Source organism: Odocoileus virginianus, chromosome 29 (genome assembly GCF_023699985.2).
Source record: "Odocoileus virginianus isolate 20LAN1187 ecotype Illinois chromosome 29, Ovbor_1.2, whole genome shotgun sequence".
Classification (NCBI taxonomy): Eukaryota; Metazoa; Chordata; class Mammalia; order Artiodactyla; family Cervidae; genus Odocoileus; species Odocoileus virginianus.
This window is the reverse complement of record NC_069702.1, coordinates 14,722,297-14,745,252: the sequence shown is the minus strand read 5'-3', so window position 1 is coordinate 14,745,252 and position 22,956 is coordinate 14,722,297. Positions and strand designations below refer to the sequence as shown.

At 43.4% G+C, this 22,956-nt stretch overlaps 1 protein-coding gene across 6 annotated transcripts in view; it reads left to right on the top strand.

Moving 5' to 3' along the window:
- The window catches only part of AFF1 (ALF transcription elongation factor 1), a 198,645-nt gene that overhangs the window by 7,437 nt on the left and 168,252 nt on the right, over window positions 1-22,956 (top strand). For all 6 annotated transcript variants that reach the window (XM_070458165.1, XM_070458170.1, XM_070458169.1 and 3 more), the window contains one exon: window positions 6,854-6,927. In XM_070458165.1, coding sequence (XP_070314266.1) covers window positions 6,890-6,927 — 38 coding nt within the window. In that variant the 5' untranslated portion in view covers window positions 6,854-6,889. Of the gene's footprint in view, window positions 1-6,853; window positions 6,928-22,956 lie in introns of those variants that run through there.

Below are 22,956 nucleotides of genomic sequence, written 5' to 3'. Positions count from 1 at the left end.
CCCATGACTCACTGCTGACACATTGCCAATTACCAAGAGGCTGTTATTCCTGGAGGGTATGTGTGGAAAAGGGGAAGGCGAGCTGACCAGGGACTAGACCAGACCAGACATCCTCAGGCCTCTGGGCAGTTGTTTTCCTCATATTCTCCTCTGGAAACTGGGTCATGGTCATGGGGCTTTGAGACCTACTTAGCAGCTGTTTGTCCAGTTGAAAAGCTTCTCTAATATATAGATTGTCTTGAACATGTGCTTTGGCTGGCAGAAAAATAACCAGGACAACTACTACTATTGAATGTTAACCATGAGCTTGGCATTGTGCTAAAAATATGACACCCATTTCATTTAACCCTACAACAACCCCCAGGAAGCTCCATGTTACTGATAAGGCTGAGACCTTGAGGTCTTATAGCTGCTGCTGCTAAGTCACTTCAGTTGTGTCCGATTCTGTGTGACCCCATAGACGGCAGCCCACCAGGCTCCCCCATCCCTGGGATTCTCCAGGCAAGAACACTGGAGTAGGTTGCCATTTCTTTCTCCAATGCATGAAAGTGAAAAGTGAAAGTGGAGTCTACTCAGTCATGTCCGACTCTTCAAGACCCCATGGACTGCAGCCTACCAGGCTCCTCTGCCCATGGGACCTTCCAGGCAAGAGTACTGGAGTGGGTTGCCAATGCCTTCTCTGGGTCTTATAGCTAGGAGGTTGCAAAGCAGGCCTTTAAACCAGCACATCATTGCAAAAGCCCCTGAGAATAGGTTCCTAGGATTGACCTAAAACCAGAGGAAGGTTCATGAGGGAGGGGACTTACATATACCTATAGCTGATTTATGCTGATACATGGCAGAAACCAACACAGTATGGTAAAGCAATTATACTCCAATTAAATGTAAATTTAAATAAAAATACAAATAAAATGTAAAAAAAAAAAAAACCTAAAACAGAATATTTGAAAATATCCTGAGTCTTTTTTTTTTTTTTTTGTATTCCTCTTCTTTTTCTTTCCTTGTAATTTTATATGTATATGGTGCGAGCATCTTTAAAACTTAAAAAAAAAAATACTAGTTGTGTGTTTTTTTTTTTACTTGAAATGTTTTTCCTTCTATTTTGGGGAGAAAAGCAGTTTGATGTATGTGACATTTTTATTTCTGAATAAATTTGCATTGCAAGAGGCTGAAAGGACTGTGGAAGGGTCACTTAAATATATATCTGACAGAGTACATTCCTGCATGAAACAGTCTGTGTCAGTTATGTAAAAGTTAAGATCGACATTGCTGACTTAAATAAGAACTGCTGTGTACTGAATGCCCATGATGTGTCAGTGTGCTGGGCATTTTAGCTAGATTTATAAAACACTGTTCCCTGTGACTCTGTAAAATAGGTTGTTTTTCCATTTTACAGGTGGGAGCATTGAGGCTGGTAGGGCTTAATTTGTCCAAAGGGATCACCTGTCTTGCTTAAGCTTCCTTTTTTTTTTTTTTTTTTTTGCTCCACAGCATTATTCTGTTTTTAAAATAGAGCCATGTTGGAATCTTACCTGCTTTAAATTTTTAAAAATTATTTTATTTATTTGGCTGTTGGGTCTTAGTTGTGTCACACGGAAACTTCGTTGCGTCATTCAAGATCATTCATTGTGGAGTGCCGGCTCTCTAGTTGCCACATGTGGTCTCAGTAGTTTGGGCTCAGTCGATTGCTCTGAGGCATGGGGGAATCTTAGTTCCCTGACCAGGGATTGAACGCATGTCCCCTGCATTGCAAGGCAGATTCTTAACTACTGGATCACTGGGGAAATCCCTTACCTGCTTTTTTTTAATGGGAGGATTTTAAACCGGCTCCCCCACCCCCACTTATTTTTCTGTTTTGTCTTTATAATCTGGTGAAAATAATATAAAAATGTATGAAGACTTCAGGGAGACCTGATTTCAGTATTGATGGATCAGGAAATTCCCCACCCCCAACAATTATACTTAGAGAAGAAAATGTTTACGCAGACAATAAAAGGATTCATAGCATACAGAATAAAAGATGAAAGTGCTGCTTTCCAGAGAAACCACTATCAACAGTTGAGTGTGTGTGTGTTAAGGGTGTGCGTTATGCATAAATATCAAAAGAAGGCATTTTCTTTTCAAGCAAATTGGCTCACAGTGTACATTTTGCTCAGCATCTTGTTTGGATAAACCTTTTTGATGTTACACCGTGTTTCATGTATCATAATTTATCCTTTCTGTGTTAGTATGTATTAGGTTGTTACCAGTTTCCTTGCTATTATAAACATTTTATTGGACAAACCTTCTTGTACAAATGTGGCTATTTTTAAGAAAGATTCTTTGAAGGAGACATTAACTGAAGCACATACTAATGATCTTCCTTAGCAGCACTCTAGGGTCATAACTTTCCTAACTAGAGCAAGCCTCCATTCTAGCCTAACTAACCTTGTATCTGAATATTCATTGGAAGGACTGATGCTGAAGCTGAAACTCCAATACTTTGGCCACCTGATGCAAAGAACTGACTCATTGAAAAAGACCCTGATGCTGGGAAATATTGAAGGCAGGAGGAGAAGGGGACAACAGACGATAAGATGGTTGGATGGCATCACTGACTCGATGGACATGAGTTTGAGCAAGCTCCGGGAGTTGATGAAGGATAGGCTGAATTTGGTCTTTTCTGGGAGATGAGTCAATAATCTGGTGGTGATGCAGCCTCCTTGCCCTTGCCTCTGTGGAAAGGATCGAGCCACCATGTTTGATGTCCATGCTCAGACTGAGGTTATGAGTCTGAGTTGTACACACAAGTCCCGAGTTGTGCCTAGGGCCAGATCACTCAGAGAATGCCTCTTTCATTTTGTACTTCACTCACCTGCCTAAGAAACCAGTCTTGAGACCCAGAATTCAGCTGATTCCTTCTGTCTTAGACGTTTCAAAGTTCCTAGGATGATTTTGTTTGATTTGGTTGCTCAGTCATGTCTGACTCTTTGCGACCCCATGGACTGTAGCCTACCCAGCTCCTCTGTGTGGGATCTCTCAGGCAAGACTGCTGGAGTGGATTGCCATTTCCTTCTCCACTAGGACCATTAAAAAAAGGCTTTATTTATTTCTTTATAGCAGTTGAGTTCATAGCAAAACTGAGTGGAAGGCACGGAGATTGCTCATAGACCTCCCTGTCCCCACCACCGCCACCCCGCTTTCCCCCACTCAGCATCTCCCACTGGGGTGGTCCATTTATTACCATTGAGGAACGTGAACCCTGACACCTCATCACCCTGACAGCTAGGCCATCTTTTACTACAGCTCAGCGTGGCTTGCTCCTCACTTCCTTTAAGCCCTTGCTGAAATGTTTCCTTCTCTGACCACTCGATATAAAATTGCAACACCTTACCTCGTTTCCGCTCTGGCCCTCTACACCTCTCGCTTTGTTTTTTTTCTATGACACTTTTTCAAAAACAGTGGAACATCTGTATAGAATGCTTCATCTTTGCTCACCTTCTGTAGTTGGTAAGCTCAGTGCCCATTTCCTTCACTCTCCGCTTCTTACCGTGAGGCCCAGGAAATATTTGTTGGCTCAGGGGGCTTCCCTGGTGGTCCAGGGTTAGGGTCTTCAACTTTCAATGCAGGGGGTTTGGACCCACATGCCCCTCGGCCAAGAAACCAAAATATAAAACAGAAGCAACATGGTAACGAATTCAATAAAGACTTTAAAAAATGGTCCACACCCCAAAAATCTTAAAAAAAAAATAAAAATTTTTTGTTGTTGTTGGCCCAGTGAGTAAATGAACAAGCAAGGAAACTCAGAACCTCTTTGTCAGGTGAGACTCCCTCAATAGCCTAGCTCCCCACCTCCTCCTCTCTGCAGCAGTCAGCCCTGGGGTGGGTGCTCTTGGCTATTGAGCAGCTAGCAGGTGGGGCATCTTCACTGGGAGGACTGTTTTGGGGACAACCATCATGGACTCTATTCCGACTCCCCTGGTGGCTCAGGCAGTAAAAGCAGCTGCCTACAATGCAGGAGACCCGGGTTCGATCCCTGAGTCAGGAAGATTCCCTGGAGAAGGAAATGGCCACCCACTCCAGTACTCTTGCCTGCAAAATCCCATGGACGGACAAAGGAGCCTGGTAGGCTACAGTCCATGGGGGTCACAAAAAGTCACGACATGACTGAGCAACTTCACTTTCTTTCTCTATATCATGGACTCTTGAGAAGCCTTCACAGTGTTAGGAAGATTAATGCCAAAACAATGCCTACTGTTTTGTTGATTATTTGCTGTGGACTACTAGCTCAGATATGCAGATGACACGACCCTTATGGCAGATAGTGAAGAGGAACTAAAAAGCCTCTTGATGAAAGTGAGAGAGGAGAGTGAAAAAGTTGGCTTAAAGCTCAACATTCAGAAAACTAAGATTATGGCATCTGGTCCCATCACTTCATGGCAAATAGATGGGGAAACAGTGGAAACAGTGTCAGACTTTATTTTTGGGGGCTCCAAAATCACTGCAGATGGTGATTCCAGCCATGAAATTAAAAGACGCTTACTCCTTGGAAAGAAAGTTATGACCAACCTAGATAGCATATTAAAAAGCAGAGACATTACTTTGCCAACAAAGGTCCGTCTAGTCAAGGCTATGGTTTTTCCATTGGTCAAGTATGGATGTGAGAGTTGGACTGTGAAGAAGGCTGAGTGCTGAAGAATTGATGCTTTTGAACTATGGTGTTGGAGAAAACTCTTGAGAGTCCCTTGGACTGCAAGGAGATCCAACCAGTCCATCCTAAAGGAGATCAGTCCTGGGTGTTCATTGGAAGGACTGATGCTGAAGCTGAAATTCCAATATTTTGGCCACCTCATGCGAAGAGTTGACTCATTGGAAAAGACCCTGATGCTGGGAGGGATTGGGGGCAGGAGGAGAAGGGGATGACAGAGGATGAGATGGCTGGATGGCATCACCGACTTGATGGACATGAGTTTGAGTAAACTCCAGGAGTTGGTGATGGACAGGGAGGCCTGGTGTGCTGTGGTTCATGGAGTCACAAAGAGTCAGACATGACTGAGCTACTGAACTTGAACTGAACTAGCTCTTTATGTTGAGAAAGAGAGAGGGGAGGTGGGGGAAGGGAGAGGGAAAGGAGGGTAGAGAAAGAGAAAGGAGGAAAGAGAAACAAAAGTGTGTGTTTGAGGACGATGGTCCAGTGGTTATGACTCTTGTTTTCATTGCCGAAGGCACAGGTTCAATACCTGCTCGGGGAACTGGTATCCCACAAGCCTGGATACTTTCCCCTCCTTCCACCCAAAGTATACCCGAGAGAGAGAGAGTAAAGAGGGAGACTTCCCTGGTGGCTCAGAGGGTAAAGCATATGCCTGTAATGTGGGAAACCCGGGTTTGATCCCTGGGTCGGGAAGATCCCCTGGAGAAGGAAATGGCAACCCATTCCAGTATTCTTGCCTGGAGAATCCCATGGACAGAGGAGCCTGGTGGGCTACAGTCCACTGGGTCTCAAAAGAGTCGGACACAACTGAGCAGCTTCACTTACTTTCTTTAAAGGGGGTGGTGATGGGGATTTGATTTGGAGAATTTAGAAAACTTGCCTAGGGCCACTATAGCCAGCTGAAGGAGTGTCCTACTCCAAAGCATGTTTGACCTTGAAAATTTTAGAGCTCTACTGAGGTGAGTCTGATTAGAATGTTTGTAGCATCCATGTTGCATTCTTTCTGGGGGAGGAGATAGACTGACAAATGGTTATCTACTAATAAGGAAAGCTTGTAGTCCTGGAGAGGGGAGATAAAAGACCTAAAAGTCAGATAAAAGAGTTGAGCTGAAGGGCTCTGTTCCAGTGTTTCTTCAGCCTCAGGCAGAAAGTGTGACAGTTAAACTCTTAAAGTAGCAGGCACTCTAAAAATTGTTACAAACTTAATATCTGTATTTATTTCCATTTGTATCAGATAGTTTGTTAAATTGGTACTAAGATAATTTAGTAACAAAGCCTTTTTGCCTTAAGGATGTTTGAAAAAAAATTGAAACTATTTAAAGCAAGTTAGGATAAGAGCAGTAAATTTACAAATACAGACAAGAAAGGGAAAAGGAACCAGCTGGTGATGGTGTTAGACACTGAGAGAAAGGTTGTTTCTAAGAAGAGATATACAAGATAGGTACCAAGGCCAGTCTGCCCAGGTTGGATAACAGCTTTTTTTTTTTAAACCAGTACTGTTTCAAGAGAACTCTCCAGAATTGCTTTGGGGTTAAGTGCCTTTTATGAGTGGAAGTAAAATCTCAAGATTGGCTTTTACTGGGCTCACTTGTATTTAGCCTTGAAAATCAACTTTTCTTTCTTGTCCATACTTTTACCTTTCCCCCTTTTGATTCTAGTGAGATTGTTGACACAACCTATTACCTTAGGCAAATTACTTAAAACTGAGTTTCACTTTTCTTATATATAAAATGGGCTATTTAGTATATGAGGATTTTAGTATGTACCTTGCAAGTGTATTGTAATGTTTACATGGAATGTCATTTTTAAAGGCTTGGCACAAACTAGACACTGGGGAAGTGTTATTTCCTTTCTCCCTCCTCGTGATAAACATACATGTGCACATTTTTTTTTTTCCTGGCTGAAATTGTTTTCAGGCTTAAAGTGCATTTGGTCTTTGGTATATGCCGGTCAGTGTGTTCACACAGTTTTGAGAGTTGGTGAAGAACAACTGTTATTCAATGCGATTATTGAAATTATTATTCAATATGAATATTGTTCGATGTCTATTATTCAAATGAGAGCTTTGAGTTCTGTGTCTAGTAAGATGCCTTCTGGTTCAGGTGTACCAGTTAGTTTAGTTATTTATGTGCTGATGTTCACAGGCTACTGTTTCTTTTTCAGATGAGCAGACTCATCGCTTTCCAGTAGTTGGCAGCAATGGCGTTTACGGAAAGAGTCAACAGCGGCAGCAACAGGTAACCATGAAGTCCATGATGCAAAGATACCTTGATGTTGAATTTTATAATCAATTTTTCAAAGAATAAGGTTGGTCCTTTTTATTTATGTGACTTATGGATTCTCTGGTGCAGGAAAAGGTGTGAAAATTTCTGTCTTCTCTGGATGAAATCAAACCTGTTAGGCTGGCTACATATTTTCTTTAAATCTAGTACTCTCTGAATCTTGTAACTCATTTCTTCAACATGTGGATGTGATATTAGATCAAGCATCCTAATTCTGTGTTCGAGGAACTGGCCCGGGTCACACTGATTTGGGAAAATGTGCACCTGTTTGGCTTGTGCCGAAACACAAGGAAATCGGCCTTGTTGTGAGAGGCTTGGAAGAGGGAATTCTGTCAGATATAGTTAACTATCACATCTCTCCTTCCAACTCTGCACACATAGTTGACTGCCTTCTTGCATATAGTGTATGATGAGGGTTCCTTGCGAGCAGTGTATTTATATTCTGAAGCAGTTATTAAGAATAACCAATTTGCTATTCAGAAGGAAGTCTTAATATCCCTGATCAGTTATTTATACTATTAGATATTCAAATACCTATGAAAGTAGGAGACATGTAGACTGAAACATACTCAGTTAATATTTCTTGAGTATTGGATGATGGGGACTGTGATTCTGGACCTTTCTGGTGCTCTCCTACATCCTCCTCCTTTCTGGCTCATTTAGAAAGCTCTTCCAGTACTGCGGGCGGTCCCAGTGGTCCTGGTGTTAAATCTGGCGCCCTCTCCTCCCCCCCAGAGGAGGGCATGTGGCCCAGGCTGCCACAGTCCACGTGCTGCTAGAGCCAGAGGGGAAACTGTTATCATCCTTTCTTTTTTTTTTTAAGGCTTATTCGTTATGTTCAGTTACACATAAGTTTTAAATTGTTACGCAGTTAAATGTCTTGGTCTTCTATGGATTCTGGTTTTGATTGTGCTTCGGAAGGTCTTTCCTGTTCCACAATTGAGACAATAATGTCATGTGTTTTCTGCTGGCACTTGAAAGGTTTCATTTTTTTGCATTTAAATCAGAACTTGTAAGCTGGTAGCCTGTGGGGCAGGTCTGGCCAACAGATGGGTTTTGTTTGGCCTCTCACAGTGTCCTAAATATCTCTCTATATAGATATATGTATATATCTGCCAGTGATTTTTACATAACGATCTAGACTTCCATCTTCTCTTAAAAAATTTAACAGCACTGGGTTTGTATTGCCATAGAGCACCCCTCAGATGGAATCGAGTAACTAGCTCCTGCTCTTTTTGAGAAGACATGAGCTTTCTAATTCAAAACTTCTCAAGTGGTGTGCCATTACTTTTCAGGTGTGCTGAGACTTAGTTCTCCCCAGCCAGAACTCCCAAACTCCCACCCGATTTCCTCTTGCAGACAGACATCTGCTCTGTCAGCTTGCCCCAGGGAGACTTGATGTTTAAAAAGAAAGAACGAAAAACTGGGGAAGCACGGATGCTTTTTAGTTCGCTGCAATTCCCACACAGCTGGCTTCACGGACGAGTTAGCTGCTTTGCCCTCTTCATTTGCTGCCCATTTTAGATCCTTGACTTTTTAGTGTTTTGATCCATCTGTAATTGATTTTAGTGTAAAGTGTGTGTTGTAAATTTCCATATTAATAGGAAAATGAAAAAGTCTGGGGGATGTTAGCCTTTTTTTAAGCAAAAGGCTGACCAGTTGTTCCAACATAATTGATTAAATCATCCATCTTTACTGATTTGAATGCCATGTCCAAAATCCATCACATTCTCGAGTCTATTGTTGGACTCTTATGCCACCAGTTGTCCCTTCTGCCAACGGTGCTGTACTATTTCAGTGCATTTTTATAGATTTTAATATTTAGGCAGATTCTCAGTCAATACTTTTCATTTTTAGAATTTTTAGAGCTAGTCACATCTGATTGCATTTCCACATGTACTCTGAAGTCATTTGTCATTTTCTAGAAAAATTCTTGGCATCTTGATTGGAGTTTGAATTAATCAATTAAGAGTTGAATTCTATAGAATATTAAAACTAGGTCTTTCTACAAAGGAATCTAAATATCAGGTTAATGAAAAAGGTATCAGGGTGAAGAAATTTTAAATTTCTATTCTGTTTTTTTGAGGTATGATTTTTCAGCTATTTCTGATTATTCACACTGTATCCAGAGTAATTTCTGGAAGAAGAATCATAGTTTATAATAATTATAATACTGAACAGTATCATCAGTGGCAAGATTTAAAAAGATATTTTGTACTCTATTATTTAGGTTTGTTTTCTGTTGTTGCTGATTGTTAGACTAGCTAATTGCCCTTTATAGTAACATTCTAGCAATTACAGAGCTGTTGTTACTATTTGTTACATTTGTCTTTTCAGCTTTTGAACTCCCTGATGTGGTCCTTTTAACACATAGTACAAGTAGTAGGATAGAGGAAATCCTAAATAGTGCTCTGTTTTTAGTATATCCCAAATATCTCACTTGTTTAAATGTTTTGTCATGTTAGTCCCCCCTAAAAAAACCAAATTCATGTGGAACTGGTCCAGGACTAGCACATATTTTAACGGAAACAGATGTGTATTGAGTAGGCAGGTATAATTGTGCAAACTAAATAGAAGTCTGAGTGTGAATCCTTATTCTGCTCAGGGCTACCAGAAGTCATCAGCATGGCCAGAATATTAATGTCATGTGTAAAGACAATATTTGTTTTAGTTCTTACAAATAAGCTTATTCCCCTGGCTCCCACACTTATCAACATTTGACACTACTCAATCTGATGTACTTACATTTCTCCTCCCCTTCCTTCCCCTCCCCTTTTTGTTCTTTCTAAAAATTGTTATTGGAGTGTAACAAACTGAAAAGGGCTGACACTGTTAGCACAGTTCAATGCATTTTCACAAAGTGAACACACTTGTGTAACCGATCAAGCAACAACAATACCAGCTCCCCAGGAGCCCCTCCTGTCTGCTCTTAGCTACTGTCTCTCTCAAAGCCTACCACTATTCCGACGTCTAACACTGTGGGTTTGTCTTGCCTGCTTTTGATTTTTATTTAAAATAATCAAGTAGTATACTCTTTTTGGTGTCTATTCAGTTTTGATGTTTATGTTATTGTCAATCAGCCGCTAAAGTCATATCTGAGTCTTTGCAACCCCATGGACTGTAGCATACCAGTCTTCATGGATCACAGCCTTGTCTGGTGAAGGGACTCGTGTAAGTCAGTGAAACTATGAGCCATGCCCTGCAGGACCACCCAAGACGGACAGGTCATGGTGGAGAGTTTTGACAATACGTGGTCCACTAGTGAAAACCACTCCAGTATTCTTGCTGCAGGAACCCCATGAATAGTATGAACAGGCAAAAAGATGCTTGTTATTTTTCTTTTATTTCACAAACTTACATATCTTTGTATGCCTTTATCATAAGGTATTTTAAATTACTGTACTATATTTTACTATATAATCAATATTAAAATTTTCTAAATTTCCATCAACTTTTCATTGTCTAATCTGATAGCATAATTATCCTTACCCTTTTCCACTTTTCTCTGCTGTACCTTCCAACTGTTAGCTCTGCTTTTAGTATTTTTAAAAAATTAATTATTGTTCTTTTTGGTGGCGCTGGGTCATTGCTGCCGTGCAAGAACTTTCCCTAGTTGTGGCGAGCAGAGGCTACTCTCTGGTGGTGTTCGGGCTTCTCACTGTGCCTGGCTTCTCGTTGCGGAGCCTGGGTTCCAGGGCCCACAGGCTCAGTAGATGTGGTACATGGGCTTAGTTGCTCCGAGGCACGTGGGATCTTCCCAAACTAGGGATCGAACCCATGTCCCCTGTACTGGCAAGTGAATTCTTAACCACTGGACCACCAGAGAAGTCCCCTGCTTTTAGTTTTAAATTGTCCAGGTCGACAGCACATTTTATAAGCATCTGTGCCTCTGTGAGCTTTGTCTTTTAATAAAAAAAAAAAGCTGAAAAACCAAGAAGCACTATTTACACTATTTTGATTGGGAAGCAAAATAGCATTTAGGGTTTTATTTCTTCTCTGTGGGTTCAAAATCAACCCAAGTACCACTTGAGACATTTCATATTGATCAGGACAAGTGAACACTTAAAGCTGAGTGAATTGCTCAAATTCATGCCACATTTTAAATTGCCTCATCTTTGGATGGTGTTTTTATTTTTCCTGGAGTTTCAAATTACTTTTCTTTCTCCTTGTTGAAAGAGAGAACATGCCCCTTTGCTATGTGACTGCCCCTTCTTTCCCTTCAGTGTGTGTTAGGAAATCTGCTGATATGCTTGTCAGGTTGGGGGAAAGATTTGAGTGATTGCATTTTGTGAACCCTGAACCATAATGCTATACTCCTGCACACTCTCCTTCCCCAGGAGAGTCTGAAATAATGTTTACCTCTCCTAATTGAGGGGAGCCCTCAATTAGTGAGGAAGCTACAAGGTGTTAAGCTGATTAACACCTATTATATGGACAGATTTTCTTTGTGTGAGTAAATCAGGGGCCTGCCTTCCAGATGCTCACTAGAGAGATTAATGGCTCTAAGCTGTGTTTTCCTGAAACTGTGATTGGCCTGGGCATTGTAAATAATCCACACCTGGAATTGTGAAATTTCCTGTGTTTCCCCAGCAAGTTGTTTTAGGCCTGATTTACAAGCGCAATAATGTTTCTTATACAGAACGCATGGTTTCCCTTTATTTTAGAAAATGGTTGTTTGCTGTGTGTCATGGTCGTATATAGTTTAAGAGGAGTCGTTCGCTTTGATGGGTTTGAAAGACTTTGGTTTCAGACTTATCTCAGGCCTGAGGAAATCTTTTTTCAGAATTAGTTATTTCTCAAACGGACAGTTAAATTTGGTGGTGAGTGGGTGTGTGGCGGGCGGGGGGAGGAGACTCAACTGTAGACGTATTGAGTAATTTCACCAGTAGAATCCAGCTGGGGGGCTTCCCTGGTGGCTCGCGGGTAAAGAATCCGCCTGCCAATGCAGAAGACACGGATTTGATCCCTGGTGCGGGAAGATCCCACGTGCCAGGCAGTAACTTAGCTCCTGCCCTGCAGCTATTGAGCCTGTGTTCTAGAGCCTGGGAGCCACGCTGCTGAGCTCACGTGCTGCAACGACTGAAGCTCACGAACCCTGCAGACCATGCTCTGCCGCAGGAGACGCCAGTGCATTGCAGCTAGAGAGTAGCCCCTGCTCTCTGCGAACGGAGGAAAAGCCCGAGCAGACGTGAAGACCCAGCACAGCCGTAAATAAATAAAGAGGACAATTTATCTAAAAAAAAAAAAAGCCCAGTTGACTCTGTGTTGCCTAAGCGATGTAACGGACTTGCGTGTGGGACTCCAGGGCTGGGTAACTTGTGTTCAGATCTCTGACATGTTGGCTGAATTGCTCAACTTTTAAGCCTCATTAAGATGAGGATACCAAGAATAATGTATGTAAAGTGTTTATCCCAGTGCCTAGGATAAAATCCTCCATAAATCATTAATTCTCTTGCTCTGGTGATACTAGTAGGGAGCTGGGTTTCAGGAGAATGAATACCTTCCACAACTCTACCTCAAAAGAGAAAGACTTTGTCTAGAGGCAGCTCTTTGGCTGGAAAGGATTCTTTTGTGAGCTACTCCAGGAATGGGGCTTCCCAAGTGGCACTAGTGGTCAAGAATGCGCCTGCCAATGCAAGACATAAGAGACGTGGGTTCCATCCCTGGGCTGGGAAGATTCCCTGGAGGAGGGCTTGGCAACCCACTCCAGTATCCTTGCCTGGAGAATCCCATGGACAGAGGAGTGTGGCAGGCTCCATGGGGTCACAAAGAGTTGGACGCGACTGAGTGACTATCACTTTCACTTTTTCACTTTTCATACCACCTTTGTATGAATACTAATTTTATACTATCCTGATTTGGGGAAGAACCTTTTTCTTTTGGGGAAGCTTCAGTTATAACAATCCTTTTCTTCTAAAGCAGGAGCCATCAGCCTCCTTTTGAATCTGTGGAACAGAATTAAGATGAATATTTCAGTTTCCTCTTTTTCAGAAGCCTGGAGGACATTATTTCAGAATCTGAGTCTTGTTTTCTGTCTCATGATAACCCTGTAATGTGGTTAGATTAGATGGTAATCTGGCTCCTTGTACTGGAGGAGGGAAAAGCTTGGAGAAATTAATAGTTGAATGTGTGAATCAAGCTATAGGGAATGCTGGTGCAACTGGTTTGTTTTGGTGGAAAAATTTTCTCTACCAAATAACATTTAACATGTTATTAGGCAATTTCTGCCTTTGACCAACAAGTTTTGATGCTTTTCATCAGATAATGCTTTCTTCTTAAGCTGTAAGGCAGAGTGTCACCTTTTTGTTGTTGTTGGGTTTAAAGTGATTTTAGACATTGGATTGTATGTGTTTACATGGGTAAGATGTTAATAGACATAGTTAAGGGAGCAGGTCTTAACTAAAGCTACTGAGAGCATGAGGTGGTCCCAGACCTTTTGTTAAGGGGGAGACAGTCTGAAGGAATAGAGAAAGAGGGAGACTGGGAAGGAGGGAAATGGGATGAGGGGGCAAGAGAGAGACAGAAATTTTGTGCATCGTAACAGCAATAAAGAATATTGGCCCTGACTAGGCATGAAAACCTAACTTAGATCTTATCCTACTTCTTGCCTCCACTCTTTTCCCTTCACTTTGAAAGAAAAAATTTTATCGTAGAAATATTCAGACAGTAGAATATTTCATTAACTTTCAAATAGCCTTTCTCAGATTTAACATTTCTCAATATTTTGCCGCACTTAAAAAAAAAAAATGTATCCTTTTTCTTTTGTTCTTTGCTGAAGTGATTTAAAGCCAATCCCAGACATCTGTTTTTTCACTCTGGCTTTGCCTTATGTGTGTCTCCTTTTTAAAGGGGATTTCTTTCCGTACATAATTGCCTGTCAGTCTCATACCTAATAAAATTAGATTTTCGATTCATTTATTAATTAGCCCGTCTCCAAACTGTTCAGATTGTTTTAAAGTGTCTGTTCAAGTTGTTTACATCCTGACTCAGTCAAATCAAAGTGCATATACTGCATTGTTGTTGATTTTTAGTTGCTAGGGGTTCCCTAAAATGCTGACTGTGTTGTGTGTGGGTGCACATGCACGTGCGTCCGCCCAGTCATGTCTGACTCTTTCCTACCCCATGACTTACAGCCTGCCAGGTTCCTTTGTCCATAGGATTCTCCAGGCAAGCATACTGGAGTAGGTTGCCATTTCCTTCTCCAGGGGATCTTTCCAACCCAGGGATTGAACTCACATCGCCTGCATTCCTGCATTGAGGGTGGATTCTTGACTGCTGAGCCTCCTGGGAAGCCCATATACTGTGTTAGGCTTTGTCAAGTCAGCCTAGAGCATTTTCCCTGCTTATTTGGTGGGGATGATGGGGGTGGGGATGGGGATTGACTAAGGAAACCGAGTTGAATGTTTGCATTGCTTTGTGGATTTCTCTGACTGCTCCTGTTAATGTGTTTTTGTTCTTATAAACCAGTGGTTCTCAACCTGGAATAATTTTATTCCCTGGAGGTGGGGGTAGGGGCACATTTGACAGTGTCTGGGGAGATTTTCATTGTCAAAATCTCTTGGGTAGAGGCCAGGGCTGCTGCTCCACAATGTACTGTCTCCTTATGTCTCTCGTGCTGAGTTTGAGAATTATGTGCTTCTGTCCCAGGTATTTCCTGTAGAATGGAGTGAGCGCTAAAGTTCACTTACATTTGACAGAAGTCTTTCTGCTCAAGAGAGTTGTCTAGTCCAAGAGTGCTGCTATTTTTCCATGACTGGATCTGCATGCCAGTTACAGGGGTATGTCACCTGGTGAAAATAACATGTGTGAGCTGAGCACTTTATACAATGCATGTTAGATTCTAATTTTAAAAGTTTACTTGAAAAAAAAAAAATCTTCCTAGCTCTGCTGTGAACCTTCCTCTTTTTGACTACCACCTCAGATTCTTCGAGAAATCTTTAAATCTTTAAATCCTCTTTCCTTTTAAACTTCCTTAATTTTCAATTCCTTTTAATGTAAGAGACTGGTAAAGATGGCGGAAATGGATGCCTTGTGCCTTAATTATTGATATGGTCTTGGGTCTGTTATGGCCAACCCAGGTGCTGGTATCAGCGTTGTTCTGGAGACACCAGACCGGTTAAGTACCATTAGGCGCCCCCAGGAAGGGCTTCCCAGGTGGCGCTAGTGGTAAAGAACCCTCCTGCTAGTGCAGGAGATGAAAGATACATGGGTTCGATCCTTGGGTCAGGAAGATCCCCTGGAGGAGGAAATGGCAACCCACTCCAGTATTCTTGCCTGGGGACTCCCAGGGACAGAGGAGCCTGGCGGGCTACAGTCCACAGGGTTGCAGAGTTGGACATGACCGGGCACACACACACAGCCCAGGCCCCCAGGAAAGCTTGTAGGAGAGGGAAGGAAAGTTCCCCCAGATGAGATGGCTTCAAGAGAAGAAAGTTGCCTTTCCCAGGCTCTGAGAAGTGGGCATGTGGGGCAGAAAGAACCAGTGGAGGCTGGGAATGCAGTAGTGGTGTGCTGGGAACCCTTTCCGGAAAGTTGTCTTAAAGCCACCGCTTTTCCCCATCTCTGATAAATCACTGGTAGGAAAGGCAATGAATTTTTTTCTGACAATCAGTTCTTACTGGGGGCCCGAGCTTCGTTTGCAAGTGAAAGGGCTGCAGTTGGAGTCGTGGACATCACAATGGGCCCTGCCTCTTTTCACATCAAAGTGTAAAAGAATCTCCAGGGGTGATTAATGGGGGCTGCTGGACTCATTACTTGTAAACAAAGCTGAGGGGTGACCTCGACATTTTTTTTTTTAATTAAAAGAAAACAGGGTTTCCTAACGGAGAGCTGTGGGTCTGCTCTCCGTTTGAATTTTGACGGCTCGCACTGGAGATCTTTGTTAAGGCTACAGAGAGGCAGCCTGTGTTACCCAGGGTTCGCAAATCCTGGAGAAATGGCTCCACCGGGGTGGGTCCCCCGCCCCCCCGCAGGTACCCTGTGAGGTCGAAGACTGAAGTCTTGGCTCCAGCTTAATTTTTGTTGCCAGAAGGGGAACAGGGCAGAAACTATTGAGCCCTTTTCCTCTGGGGGAGACTGCGGGCTTAGACCCCTCCTTTGTTCCTTTTCCCACCCAGCATCAAGAGAAAAACGCCTTCCTCCCGTGCAAGGCAGAAAGAGGTCAGTTTTGAAGTAAATTCCTAGAACTTTGCACCAAAGTCCAAAGGCTGCTGTTTTCAAGTTTTCGTTTCAAGTTAGTACTCCTTTCATTTCTGTAGTACGAGGCTTGGCATTGGGTCGAAACTTTGAACCAAAATTACAGTATTTGAACATTTCATGTTCCACATTCTTACTGAAAGCAATACTATTAAAACAGTGTTATTAGCACGAGAAATCTAGCATTTTATGGACCCAAGACCTAGAAACTGCTCTTTAAATTCAACCCTGCAGCTGAAGGTCCACCTTCGAATAAACTTTCTTTCCAGCGTCCCCAGCTTCCCATCAAGCTTATCTCTCTCTTGCTGTTTTTTCACTTGGCTTCTTTGTTGCAGTCGGTCCAAGCCTTAGCCAGATTTTAAATAGATGGGGGGCCAGAGTGACCCTTTGTAACCTGAGTGGAACCTGTATGGCTCTGGGCACCCAAGAATTCTAATGTGTTTACTGACTTCCCAAGTGTTTGGTAATCACCTTCTGAGTATATCTTCTAAACAAGTTGTAAGATTTGAGAAAGGAGCAGAGGTCACAGCTGGAGGGGTAGAGAGGAGCTCCATTCCAGCTGAGCCGTTTTCAAGTAGAGATAAGAGAACGTTCAAGGACTTCTTTCCCCAAGATGTAGAATGGTGTGAACGTGGGAGATGCTTTGACACGGCTTTGTGAGTTCAGATGCCAACAGCAGACTCCGTCTGTTCTGCATTGTCTTGCTAGAAGCCTGTGGCAGGGAAATGCTTTCTGAGCTCTGGTTTGAAACTGAGGCTTGGGCCAGGAATCCTTTTTGTTGACTTTCTTTTCTGGCCTTACTGTTGTTTAGTCACTAAGTCGCATCCGACTCTTGTGGCCCAGTGGACTGTAGCTCACCAGGCTTCTCTGTCCGTGGGATTTCCCAGGCAAGAATACGGGAGTAGGCAGCCACTTCCTTCTCCAGGGGATCTTCCCGACCCAGGGATTGAACCCGCATCTTCTGCTTGGCAGGTGGATTCTTTACCACTGAGCCACCTGGGAAACCCTCTGACTTTGTAGAGGAGTACTAAATAAAACCTTCCTGGGAGATGGCTTCAGCGTGGCTCCAGTAGTCAGAGAAACATGCATCCTTTTCTCCTGCAGGCCCAAAGCCAAAATCTTTTAAAAACAAATGCTTATGTTTATTTTATTTGGCTGTGCTGGGTCTTAGTTGCAGCATATGGGCTCAAGTTCCCTGACCAGGAATTGAACCCAGGCCTCCTGCATTGGGAGCATGGAGTTCCAGCCAGTGGACCACCAGGGACGTCTTCAAAGCCAGTATTTTTCTCTTGGGGTGTGGAAGGTGGGGTGGAGACAGGGAAGGATGGCAAGGGATAGGGATGACTCATGAGCTGCTGACCAGAAAGGGATAGATTAATTTTAAAATTGAAAGCTGGAAGTGGTGTGCATCCTGAGACAGTTAGAGCTGTTGTCGTGCTCTCGGGGTCGTGACGTGTGCACTCTGCCCCTGGATCACTTTGCAGTCTGTAGAGCATTGCACACATGTGAGGTGGTGACCCTTTGCATAGCTTAAGCTCTCAGCCATTAGAAGCTGGAGCAGTTCTCCTTTTAAGTTATCTTTAACATCCAGCAGAAATGTACATGCCCTCCACACTTGATAACTGAGATATGAAATCACCCTTAATTTAAGAAGGGAGGTGTTGAAATTCAAAGGGACAGAGACTATTTAATAAATGAGAGCAGAGAATATACCTTATTTGTCTAGAAAACATTTGAAAATATGTGTTCTTGTGAAGGACGAAGAGTTGGGAGTTAAGGGAATGAATGGAATGAAATGGGAAGACACTTGGAAAAGTTTTTAATATCATTGTTACTTTTCTTCTTTGTTCTCCTGTTGCCAGCTCAAAGTAGTGACTCAGGTGAGTAGAACACTTCTTCCAGGCTCACCGAGATTCTGCCCTTAAATTTTCACCTGGAGAGGCAGCCTGAGTTCAAGGGAAAGTGAGTTTATTTTGAAATCATTGAGAGTTGGGCTTGACTTCTAGCCCTAACTAGATGTGTAATGATGGGAATTTACTGAACCTCTCCAAATTCTTACTTCCTTCATCTGTAAAATAATATAATGAGAACTGCATGAGATAATGTATTTTTTAAAACTTAGTACCTGCACTGAATCAGTATTTAATAAATAGTAATTTTCTTCCCTTTCTTTTGACCCACCTTTGTTAATTTTAGTGTTCTGGGTACAGAGAATTTGAACTCAGTGATGTTCTCCCCCCCCCCCCCCCCCCCATATTTATTTATTTGGCTAAACTGGGATTTAGTTGTGGCAAGTGGGCTCTTTTTTTTTTTGTTTTCACTTGTGGCACGTGGGATCTTTAGTTGTGGCATGTGGGATCTTTAGTTATGGCATGTGGGATCTTAGTTGCAGCATAGGAAGCCTCAGGTGCAGCGTGTGGGATGCAGTTCCCTGACCAGGGATCAAACCCAGGCCCCCTGCATTGGGAGGATGTGGAGTCTTAGGCACTGGACCACCAGGGAAATCCCTGAACTCAATGATGTTCTTAAAGTCCCTGGCGGTGGTGATGGTTCAGTGTCTAAGTCATGTCTGACTCTTTGTGACCCCAGGGACTGCAGCCCGCCAGACTCCTATGTCCATGGGATTTCCCAGGCAAGAATACTGGAGTGAGTTGCCATTTCCTTCTCCAGGGCATCTCCCTGACCCAGGGATTGAACCCGAGTCTCCTGCATTGGCAGGTGGGTCCTTTACCACTGGGCTACCAGGATAGGCCTTTTCCCCATCACAGTTTAATTTTTTTGGGGGGGAGGGTGCACTGGCGGGGTCTTTGTTGTGGCATAGGGACTCTTTGTTGAGGTGCACGGCTTTCTTTAGTTGCAGCATGCGGGCTCCTCTAGTTGTGGCTGTAGTTAGTTGTGGTGGGGTTAGTTGCCCCTCAGCTTGTGGAATCTTAGTTCCACAACCATGCATCGTTCCGAGCCCCCTGCATTGGAAGGCGAATTCTCAATCACTGGACCCCCAGGGGGAGTCCCCCAGCATTTTTTATATTACAGTTCTGTTCATATTATTGTGTGGTTTCTCTCTGCTGATTAAGTCTCGGCCAATATGACCTCTGGTGCTTATTTCTCTCAGCCTTAGTGTTACATCACACATCTGTGTAAATTGTATATTTCTTTCACACTGGAGGTCTGTTTAATCTCTGTGCTTTGCAAATAACCAGCCATTAATGAGTGATTGACTTTGTGGCCGTTGTAGTCATGGCTGTCTAGGGATGGAGGATGGATGATGGTTATAATGGGTATTTATTTGCCCTTTCTTGGAGAAACAGCCCAAACTCCTTGCTCTATTACTAATGGGCTAACTCGGTGTTTCTGTGAGATCCCGTAGCTATTGAGGCAATTGGCTTGTTGACCCAAGTGTTGAAAACTACACTTTAAGGCCCGTGTATAAAGTTTTCAGAATTGTGTAAACAGTAATTTACTGCTACCGATTTGTCTTTGTTGACCTTTTAAAAACAAATGGCTTCAAAGCACAGCAAGCCTTATAAGCAATGATGCTTAAAAAGTCACCTGTATTTCACTTTTCAGGCTAATCTGTCAAAGTCATCTTGCAGCAATGTTTTCGTCTGTTTTGCAACAGACATGTGAGGCTCTACACGCGTACTTGCTGAGCCGGTTCTCAACCCAGGAGCCGGGGAGAGGTGGAGTGGCCCATAGGGAGAACATTTTCTTTCCTCCTCTGGTGTCGTAAATCTTTGTCCAGGAAAGCAGTGCCGCCAGAGGACCTGGAGGTTTGGCTGCATTTTGGAGATAGGTACTCCACTGTGGCTCAAGAAAGGAAATGTTAACGTGGGGAATCATGATGTGGCTAATGGGCATTTGTGAATTCAGGGCTTCTCTGATGGCTTAGCAGATTAAAAGTCTCCCTGCAGTGCAGGAGATCCAGGAAACATGGATTCAGTCTCTGGTTGGGGAAGATCCTCTGGAGGAGGAAATGGCAACCCACTCCAGTATTCTTGCCGGGAAAATCCCATGGACAGAGGAGCCTGGTGGGCTGTGGTCCACAGAGTCAGAGTCGGACACGACTGAGCACCAGCACAGAAAGAGTTATCTGGTTCAGCCACTCGGCTGGTTGATCCTCCAAGAGGTGCCCGTTTCAGCTCCTGGGTATTTGCGTCTGCCTTCCCTCGCCCCCACCCAATCTCCTCCATCAGCGTTTGTCTGTCATTGCCCAATTCTTTGAACCAGCGTCCCCCACTCGAACCCACGCAGATGACCTTTCCACATGAGAAACAACATTTCTCTTCTCTCTGAAGACAGAGGATAGTTAAAACCCCCAATGTGAAAAAGTAGAGGGTCATCATTTGTATGAAGAAAATGTTGTGGTCTCCTTTCAAAAGGATTCACACCTGGCATCCTTTGAATTGGGGAGTGGGTGTGATTTTTTTTTTTTTTTTAAAATCTAATTTAAAAAAAAAAACTGTTTTGGGTGGATGTGCTTTTTATCCTCCCCATCTCCCCGAGGTGACAGTTTCTGGAGTAAGAGAGTGACTTAGTAATCTGGGACTTATATGCAGACTTACATGCACGTCAGCAAATGCTAAGCACTTACTCTGTGCGGAGTGCTGCCCAGTAAGTTGGATGTGGACATTCCACCCCTCCCTCCCTGATCCTTTCTTAGGGACACTCCTCCTAGCTCATAAGCTCCTTACCATTCTGAAGGGCCTCTTTCACTTTCATGGGAAACTCCCTCTTTTCCCACCTGATAAAAAGCTGTCACTTCTCAGACCTCTGTCTGTGACTCGCTTCCTCCTTACACCACAAACGTTCTCTGCACAATCACCACCCCTCCTCTGCCCCACCCCCGTATTCCCATCTCTGGATTTCTGTGCCAGGAACTGCTTCCGGAGTGCCATCACTTCCGTGAGTGGTTTCCTCTCCGCCTCTAAGTGCTAGGCGTTATCTCCAAGCCTAACTTGGTGGTTCCTTAATGGGAGAAAACTTGATTATGTTAGGTTTCCCCTATGTTCATTGCTTCCTTACTTTAAAAACCTGCAGGGCTTCCTATCACAGCTTAGAGGTTGAATCCCTTAATAGAGTGTTCAAAACCTCCATCCTCTGGGCCTCAGCTTTGCCTTTTCTTTTTTTTTTGGTTGTGCCGGGTCTTCATTGCTGCACAGACTTTCTCCAGTTGTGGTGAGTGGAGGCTACTCTCTATTGCAATGAGCAAGCTTCTCTTTGAGGTGGTTTGTGTTGCAGAGCAGGCGCTCTAGGGTGCTCAGCCTTCAGTAGTTGCGGCACATGTGCTCAACAGAAGCACTGCTCAGGCTCTAGAGCACAGGCTCAATAGTTGCTACACAGCGCTGAGAGATCTTCCCAGACCAGGGATGGAACCCCGGTCTCCTGCACTGGTAAGCAGATTCTTTACCACTGAGCCACCAGTGGTTCCCTACCAGGGAAGCCCCCTCAGTCTTAAAGTCTCATCTCCTATCACTTCTGTCTTTCTGCCAGCCCTGCTGCCTGGCTGTACAGAAGTTCTCACAATTCCATATACAAACCTTGGTGTTTCGAATACCAGGCCTTGGCATATGCTGTGTCTTCCTCCCATCCCTGCATCATTCATTCATTCCTTGATCTGTAAGTCCTGTCAGGGGGTACAGAGCTTTACAGGAGCACATAGGAAGGGCTTCCCTTGTGGCTCAGATGGTAGAGAATCTGCCTGCCAGTGTAGGAGACCCAGGTTTGATCCCTGGGTTGGGAAGATCCCCAGAGAAGGGATTGGCTACCCACTCCAGTATTCTTGCCTGAAGAATTCCCTGGACCGAGGAGCCTGGTGGGCTACAGTCCATGGGGTCGAAAAGAGTCGGACACTAACACAAAGGAAGAGCAAGCACCTAAATGTAGATTTAGAGAATAATCAGGGAAGACTTCTTGGAGGAAGTGATGGTTAGGCAGAAAATTAATGTATGTTGAGGAGTTAATCAGGTGAAAAAGTTGGGTGGTAGAATGAGAAGAGAAATGTATTCCAGGTGGAAAGGAATTATACTTCTGAAGATTTGGATAAAAAGCATAGGGTTCTTTGGAGGAACTTCGTGAACTTAAGTGCTACTGGAACATGGAGCACCAGGCCAGGAACTGATCTGGGGGGCATGCTAAAAAATTCGACTTTATGGGGAAACCATCAAAGAATTTTAAGTAGATTAATGGTAGATTTGCTTTTAAAAGATTACTTGTTAAGTGGGGAATGCAGTTTAGTGGGGCTGAAGTAGAAGCTCAGAAACCAGTAGGGGGCCTATTAAGTAGTCCCTCAAGAGGGATGGAGAAAACAGACGGGATTCAGGATAATTGGGGGAAAATAATAGCAACAGCAACAAAAGGATATGTAGGTAGTTGGATGTAAAGGATGTGTAAAAGAGAAGGATCAAGAGAAGTCCCAACCTCTTGGCTTTGTTCCTGGGAGATGCTGTGATAGTGATGAAGAAGAGAGATGATGGTACATGTTCTTTGGGGGAGAGTGTAGTTTGAGATGCCTGTGAAAATTCTTGCAAGTGGAAATGTTAAGTGGGTAATTGGTTATCCAAGAATGGAGCTCACTGGAGAAGATCTGGGCTCAGGATGTATATTATTCAGTAGAAATTGAATCAGAGTTGTACATGAGATTCCCAAGGAGAGTAAGAGGGTGAAAATGCCTAAGAACAGGAAACTAAGCAGCAAGAAAGCTCAAGAAGATTGAAAGGTACCGTCAGAGAAGTGGGAGGAAAACCAGGAGACTTGTTACCTTGCGGGCCAAGAGAAAAGACCCTAGTGGTT